This window comes from Apium graveolens, chromosome 9 (genome assembly GCF_009905375.1).
Source record: "Apium graveolens cultivar Ventura chromosome 9, ASM990537v1, whole genome shotgun sequence".
NCBI lineage: Eukaryota > Viridiplantae > Streptophyta > Magnoliopsida > Apiales > Apiaceae > Apium > Apium graveolens.
The window spans coordinates 14,005,909-14,013,465 of NC_133655.1; the positions used below are offsets into that span (position 1 = coordinate 14,005,909).

General features: G+C 35.4%; 2 protein-coding genes across 2 annotated transcripts; one reads left to right on the forward strand and one right to left on the reverse strand.

Annotated features, from left to right (window-relative positions):
• Positions 1–455: 455 nt before the first annotated feature.
• On the reverse strand, positions 456–2,139 carry LOC141685040 (putative inactive receptor kinase At2g26730). The gene is made up of 2 exons (XM_074490165.1): positions 1,401–2,139; positions 456–1,135 (listed from the first exon to the last, which is right to left on the reverse strand). Exons 1-2 carry the CDS (start codon positions 2,137–2,139, stop codon positions 462–464), a joined length of 1,413 nt encoding a protein of 470 aa, XP_074346266.1. The 3' UTR covers positions 456–461.
• A 2,220-nt stretch (positions 2,140–4,359) lies between these two features.
• Positions 4,360–6,588, forward strand: LOC141684791 (cationic peroxidase 2-like). Its single transcript, XM_074489920.1, has 3 exons — positions 4,360–5,002; positions 5,554–5,716; positions 6,058–6,588. Exons 1-3 carry the CDS (start codon positions 4,484–4,486, stop codon positions 6,474–6,476), a joined length of 1,101 nt encoding a protein of 366 aa, XP_074346021.1. The 5' UTR covers positions 4,360–4,483; the 3' UTR covers positions 6,477–6,588.
• Positions 6,589–7,557: the final 969 nt, after the last annotated feature.

The window sequence follows — 7,557 nt, forward strand, 5'->3', positions numbered from 1 at the left end:
TACAAAATTATCTTGATTTTATATTGAAAACTAACTTAGTTCAATCATGTCTCTATCTAGGGAATTTGTATAACAGATATTTATTTATTTGTAAGGTTATAACATTTTCTTAAAAGTATTTTATTTATTATATTAAAGTGATAGTGAAATTTAAAACTTTTAACTTGTGCCGAATTTTTTTTAAGAGGAAGTATCTAATGCAGCAGGATATGATGAACTTCAAGAAAATGACCGGAAAGATTAAAAATAGAAAAAGGTAGCATTAGGATTGAACAATACAAGAGGAGATGTTATTTGTCTAGTAAAAAGCTACTAGACTGCACAAAAGAAAAAACTTGTACAAGAAAATGCCAACTTATTAGAAACAAAAGCCATGCTGATGAATGTCTAGGACAGCCAATTCCAAGGCAAATTTTGGCTGGTGGCCTCAAACCAGGAACCAAATTTTGTGTCAATATCAGTTAGTAATTTCTGTCATCTCCAATAATAATGGATTTTTCGGACAAAGATTCATCCGTGTACGATGATCGATTCGAGAAGTCCTCATCATCTTCTGAATCAATGATCACAGACTTGACATTCTCAAGCTCCCTTACCAGCTCACTTATACTAGGCCTTTTGTCAGGTAACTTGTCACAGCATCTTATGGCCATTTGTAGGACTCCCAGCATTCCATTGTATGCTCCTCTTCGTGAAGATACTTCTGGATCAAAGATTTCAGCTGTCCATTCTTCTCTAACAGCTCGATGAACCCAATTGCAGAGATCGATGCCATTGGCTTCTGGTGGAGCAGAATGTACACAAACTCTACCTGTCAAAAGCTCCAAAAGCAGGCCTCCAAAACACCAGATATCGGATTTCTTGGACACCCTTTTGGACGTTTGGAACTCGGGTGACTTAAATGAGACCATTCGTTGAACAGCTATAGGAGGCGCGACAATTGATGTCAAGCCATAGTCTGCTAAGAGTACCTCATCTTTTTCATCTAGCAGAATGTTGCTTGATTTTAAATTTGCATGGGGCACCGGGATATGAAAATTGAGGTGCAAATACTCCAAACTTTTAGCTACAGCACGGGCAACTGCTAGCCTTGAGCTCCATGAGAAGGGGATCCGATTTCTAGTCCCTTTACCTCCTACAAATGACCATGAAAATCAAATTTTAATCATAGCTTTATGCCAAAAACACTTATGATATTGAAGACCAGACAAAAAATTCGATTCATTTAGAAAGAACGAAAGTGGTAACTAAACCTCACTTTTGGCACTTCCAATATTAGTAGTTCTAGATTAAATAAAATTCAGAACAAAGAAACATGAGTTCCTTTCATGACTTAGAGCAATTTTTTTTCATATGTGTACCAAAAGGCAAGCGGTTAACACTGAAATATATGAAATTACCGTGAAGGCGATTGTACAAGTTTCCATTAACTGCAAATTTGAAGACCAGAAACCTTTCATGTTTAGAATAGTAGTAAGCAAGAAGTGGCAACAAATTAGGGTGTTCCAGCCCTGCAATGCCCCTGATTTGCTTCACAAATTCATCCCCAGTCAAAGGCTTCAGATCCCTTAGTCGCTTTACGACAACAGCTCTACCATCATCCAGTGTAGCTCTATATGAGTTACCAAAATTCCCTTTCCCCAATCCCTCAGCAGAAGCTTTCAAAAGATCACCAAGTTCAAAACTAGCAACGCCTTCCATAAAAGTAAGCTGCATTTTATCTTTGTCTGGAAGTTCTTCACTATCAGCCACTCTCTTTCCTTTGTCATCTATCTGTTCATCATTCTCCTCATTCTTTTGAATCATATGGAATCTCCTCATGTCTTCCTTAAGCCTCATGTGTTTTTTGTAGTACATATAGAACAAAATCCCAATCACGATTACGCCTATAACATCAACTATTGCCAAAGCATACGCGTACTGTAATTTCTTTTTACCTGCAGAATCATTACTCGTGGCTACACGAACAACACTGTCATATTTTCGACTAAATCTAATCTTGCGAGGCAATGGTGCTTTCGTTTCTTCTTCATCGAATCCAGACGAAGAACCATCAAATGCAATTGCAGCATAAATAAAGTTTACATAGAGAAGAGTTGTAATAACAAGAACAAATATGAAAATTTGGGAGTTACTCATTATAAATTCAATGTCAACCTAATAGATGGTTGTTGATTAAGGTAGTGATTAATGAGTTCTAAACTGATACTTGGTGTTGGCATATTCCCCATACATATGCCATTACAGCTATAAGTGTCATTGTTGAAGGGGAAAACTAGGTGACAAAATATTAGAATTTTATGAGAATGTTCTGCTGAGGATCCTAGGAAATCATGGTACAATTAGCTTATATATAGTTCATGCAGATACCACATCTAGCTAAATGGATCGAAATGTGGCACTGAAGAACTCTATTCAAGACAATTATGTCATGACAAGGTAATAGCAACTTTTTTTGTACTTATTGCAACATGTCTTCCTCTACTATCTTAAAATTTTAGACGGACTGGTTATTTATGGTATCATAGCTCGGTAGAGCTCGATTTAGAGAGTGACGTATGTATCCTCCATTCTTGCAATGCATATTAAATGTAAGGTAATTATTCCTGAAATAGTTTTCATTAGATACACTAACAAAGTGAATTTGAACCATTGAATAACATTTACAAGATCATTCGCTGCGGTTGTTTAATCCTGAAACTTAATGTATTCGATCTCTTCAAATCGAAAATCAATTACAGAAAAATACATGCCGATCAGATTCATAAAGATTATGATTCACATATGCTTATATATAGTATAAATGTTTCAATTGAGATACCGTACTTATCACACTTCTAATACTCTGCATCAATGGAGTCAAAACTCCATCTTCTGAGTAGCTAAATATTAAGAAATCTCAGTTATGATACTGGCATTAGAAAATTTTGTGCTGATGAAAAAATAGAATAAAAGTCTTCGACTTGATTTTCAAAAAGAAAGATTTTGGAATTAAGTTCATTGAAGATATTTTTTTAAAAATCCTTGTTAATATTGTGATACATAAATTGTAATGGATCAAGTACATTGCCAATAGTAAGTTAAAATTATTCTTTTGGATTTTAATAGACGATCAAACAATATTATTCTTTTAAATTTTAATATATGATCATATAATATTTTGCAAATTATATATAGCTAGGTGTTCTTGACAACTTCAAACGAGGGAATAATCCATTTATTTATATGTTCATTAAGGAAAATAGAATGTCGAGGAGAATGATAGGAAAAACTAACATTTGAAATTTTACCACCATGTTTAGGTCAAGTATCTTGTTTTGTAGGTGTTGCTATGTTTATTCAATTTTTTTAACACCTCTAAACTAGCTATGCCAGCAACAATTAATGTTTTGAGTTAATTATATAAAATGTTTTTAGATTTTACTATTTCTTTTTATGATGAAAATAAAACTTAATGCTCAAATATGATCTTTCAAGAGATTGATCAAAGACTATAGTAATGGTGCTTCTATTTAGATGAAATGGAACGTGGCAGGTTAGGGTTTTTTCATGTCAATTATATGACCCCTTGTGGGCTAAGTTAATTTTGTAAATCCATGTCGATCAAGACAACACTCAGTAATCCAAAATAAAAATTCTTACAAAAGAAGTTGAAAGGGAAACATATGAAAGTCTTTTACCTAAAACAATTGTATTTATTATAAGTTTCTTGCCGAATTGCCAATGTCATTTGACATAGTAATTTAAATGATTTTTTTAATGTACACTACTACTAAATCTTTTTAAAATTTATGAGAAAAACCATTGTGGCTGGGATCTATTTCCGAGAAAAAAGATACAAGTTTTGTTTCTTAAAAAAACCGATTAAGTTAGGGAAAAAAATTACTAAGATGGGGTTAAACAACATTAGTTAAAAAGGTCATTTTGATGATGATCTGCATTTTATGCAAATAACCATATATATAAGGAAATGTCCACAGCTAATGTAGTACTAGATTATTTTGAGATATTAAAAATGTATGCAAATGATAAATCACACAATTATAGATATAATAAAAATTTAGTAAAATAGTGCCACAAAATTGTTGGTTCACAAAGTGTCAAAAGAAGTACACTAAAACTTGAAAATGTCATGTCGTTCACACCTGGTGAAAACACAACACAAGCATGCAAAACACACGTTTAATTACAAGAATGAAATACACACACCCCACTTTTCTAATTTCCATGACAGACAAACTTAATATGGCAGTTCTATTTAGAATTTCACTATAGTCTTATCACTTACATGCCTAAATTAACAATAATCATCTTAAACTCTTCCATTTGTTCCAACTATAAATAATTATATCTATTCATGCCTATCAAATGTGCTAATAAACTACTAGAACCTCCTTTAAACCAACACTTAGGTCAGCTTACCTTCCTCAGACTCTGCTCTTGTGATATATCACAGACGCAGACATTTTTATCGTCTTCAGACATGGATTGTTCCAATGCAAAACCGGTTCTAGTTTTTCTCATGCTAGCCATGGCCACCAACTTGGCACTAGGCCAATTTGGTTTTTTTCCACCTATAACAGGTAGGCCACATGTACCATCAGGTGCACCTAAAAGCGCGCCAAAGGCACCATCAATTCTGCCAGGAGCGCCAAGCATACCATTTTTGAAACCACCTAAGGGAACTAGGATTGGATATTACTCGCAGAGTTGTCCTCGAGTTGAATCTGTTGTGAAAGCATCTATTAAGAAACATGTTGATAAAGATAAAACAATCGCACCAGGGCTACTTAGATTAGTGTTTCATGATTGTTTTGTTAATGGTTGCGATGCCTCGATACTTCTTGAAGGGCCAGATACTGAGAAAGAAGCCGGAATCAATGCGTTGTTGAGAGGATATGAGGTTATTAATGATGTTAAGAAAGATGTTGAAGCAGTATGCCCTGGAGTTGTGTCTTGTGCTGATATTCTTGCTCTTGCTGCTCGTGATTCCACAGTTGAGGTATATACCTACACATTCTTTTCTTCTGTGCTAAATATACGATAAGTGGCCTTTTAAATGCCAAAAAACATACATATAAAATGTTTTATATACTACTCAAAAAGAATTATGAAAATAATAATAACACAAGCTAATTATCATAAGGGCAATTCATGGCACATGACAAAAGATTGCATGGAACATACTAGAAAGCTTATGTGCATTTAATAATTTGTGGTTTATAGAATATATAAGTAGTTTCTACTTAAATATACATGTTCAAATTAGAATGGAGGAACTATGAGAACTAATCATGCAAAACTAGAAATTATCTAGCCTAATCCAATAGATGTAGTTTATAAATGAAAAAATAGTCGACCTCTTGCCATATGCTATGTCATAAACTAGGCGAGGAAAGTCAAATAAGTTACACTAATGAAGAACAGTGACGGAACTAGAATTATAAATTAGCTAACATGAAGCTATATTTTGATCCGGTTTCATAGTTTTTATATGCATGTACAATGACCTATTTCTTAATCAATCTAGGATTTTTTTAATAAAAACTGCAGGCTGGTGCAATGACCTATGCAGTGCCCACCGGAAGAAAAGACGGGCGGGTTTCAAAAGCATCAGACTGCAACAATTTGCCAAGCTATATGGACTCTGTTGAAGTCTTGAAAAAAAAGTTTGCTGAAAAAGGGCTTGATACTCAAGATATGGTCACCCTATCTGGTAATTATCTAATACTTCTCCACTCGAAAGCCCAGTTTTGGGTCGAGAGTGGAACACTAGGAGGCACGAGCCTATCTTTGCGCGATTCATTTACATAAACTCCCAATTTAAAAAAGAAAATTGATAAGTTATCACTCCTTCTAAAACCTTAACTTATTACGAGGACGTACAAGGATCTTATATAATATTTAACACACACTTCTTTATATGCTAGAAAAATTCTGAATTAATTAGGTTAGGTTGTTAACTAGTTTCGCTACATGATTAAGGTGTAATATATACAATCGATGTTAAAATGTGCTAGCTGATTGCTTAAGCTATTATGTGTGTTAAATATGCAGGAGGGCACACAGTGGGAAGTGTAACATGCCAAGTGATTACCTACAGGCTATACAATTACACATCTTCTGGTGGTGCTGACCCTTCCATTGATCCTGTCTTCCTCAAGACACTCCGAGCACTCTGTCCATTTAACGGGGACGGATGGAGGCACATTCCATTAGACTATGGGAGTGAATTCAAATTTGATCATTCTTTCTTCACAAACGTAAAACAAGCACGAGGAGTTCTTGAATCAGATCAAAGATTGTGGGAGGATTCGTCGACTCAAGATATTGTGCAGCAGTATATTGGTGCCAGAGGAATGCATGGCTTTGCTTTGAATGTTCAGTTTGGGAGGGCTATGTATAAGATGACTAATATTGGATTAAAGACTGAAGATGAAGGTGAAATTCGTAAAGTTTGCACCAAAGTTAATTAAATACTTACACCTAAGTGTATTCGACTAATATTTAAGTATTAAGTGAGTTCTTGAATAATCTTGTTTTCTGCATTTTAATATGAAAAGAATGTGAAATTGTTAGTTTCTTGTATGCAAGACTTATATTTCATGAATGTCAGTGTGCAGAATTGTGACAACCGGGTCAAATCCCGAGCTTTTTTCGAAAATCGGGTTAAGTCTCGATTACGAGTCCGAAATAAGCCGAAACATACTGTCCCGAGTGCAGCCAACTTGGGTTACGACAAACCCACCACAGGCCCCAAAAGATCATGATTTTTTGGTGTACATAGTAGTAATACTTTGCCTTATAAACTGAACAGAAATCTCAAATCTCCTCGATGTGGGACTGTGGTGTTACAAACTCCCCCACTTAAACTCCTGACGTCCTCGTCAGGCCCGAACAGACAGCCATAGGACCAAGATCGTACCTCTCTAGCCATTGTGGGATAATACCGGCTGACTTCGTGTCCCCACCTCCGGACCTATTACCATTGTGTGATAATACCACCAGCCTTCTTGTCCCCACCTCCGACAACTTGACGCCAACCCGGGTCAAATCCCTAGCTTTTTTCGAAAACCGGGTCAAGTCCCGATTACGAGTCCGAAATAAGCCAAAACATATTGTCCCGAGTGCAGCCAACTTGGTTTACGACAAGCCCACCACAGACCCCCAAATGATCATGATTTGTTGGTGCACATAGTAGTAATACTTTGCCTTATAAACTGAACAGAAGTCCCAAATCTCCTCGATGTGGGACTGTGGTGTTACAAGAATGCATTCTTGACATTCATTTGAATTGCAGTCCAATAAATGGCTGTTACAACCCATAAAATATGAGGATACCCTAACAGACTTGTAAAAGGAGAACAAAATATGAGGATATACTAACACTCTTGTACAAGGAGTATGAAAGATACCACAAAATCAAGAAGTAAAATTGTTCAGTAATCAGGAGTGACTCTGATTATAGGCAAACAAGTCTTATGTCGGAGTCCCCAACACTCAAGGAATCCAAAAAAAATTAATACCTTTTACGCATAACTTTACACCGAATATATT

Excerpts from the sequence above, each read along its gene's own strand:
- LOC141684791 (XM_074489920.1), top strand. The coding sequence starts at position 4,484 with ATGGATTGTTCCAATGCAAAACCGGTTCTAGTTTTTCTCATGCTAGCC. Across the intron at positions 5,003-5,553 it reads CTCGTGATTCCACAGTTGAG|GCTGGTGCAATGACCTATGC; the intron begins GTATATACCTAC and ends TAAAAACTGCAG. Across the intron at positions 5,717-6,057 it reads AGATATGGTCACCCTATCTG|GAGGGCACACAGTGGGAAGT; the intron begins GTAATTATCTAA and ends TTAAATATGCAG.
- LOC141685040 (XM_074490165.1), bottom strand. The coding sequence starts at position 2,139 with ATGAGTAACTCCCAAATTTTCATATTTGTTCTTGTTATTACAACTCTT. Across the intron at positions 1,136-1,400 it reads CTTGTACAATCGCCTTCACG|GAGGTAAAGGGACTAGAAAT; the intron begins GTAATTTCATAT and ends GGTCATTTGTAG.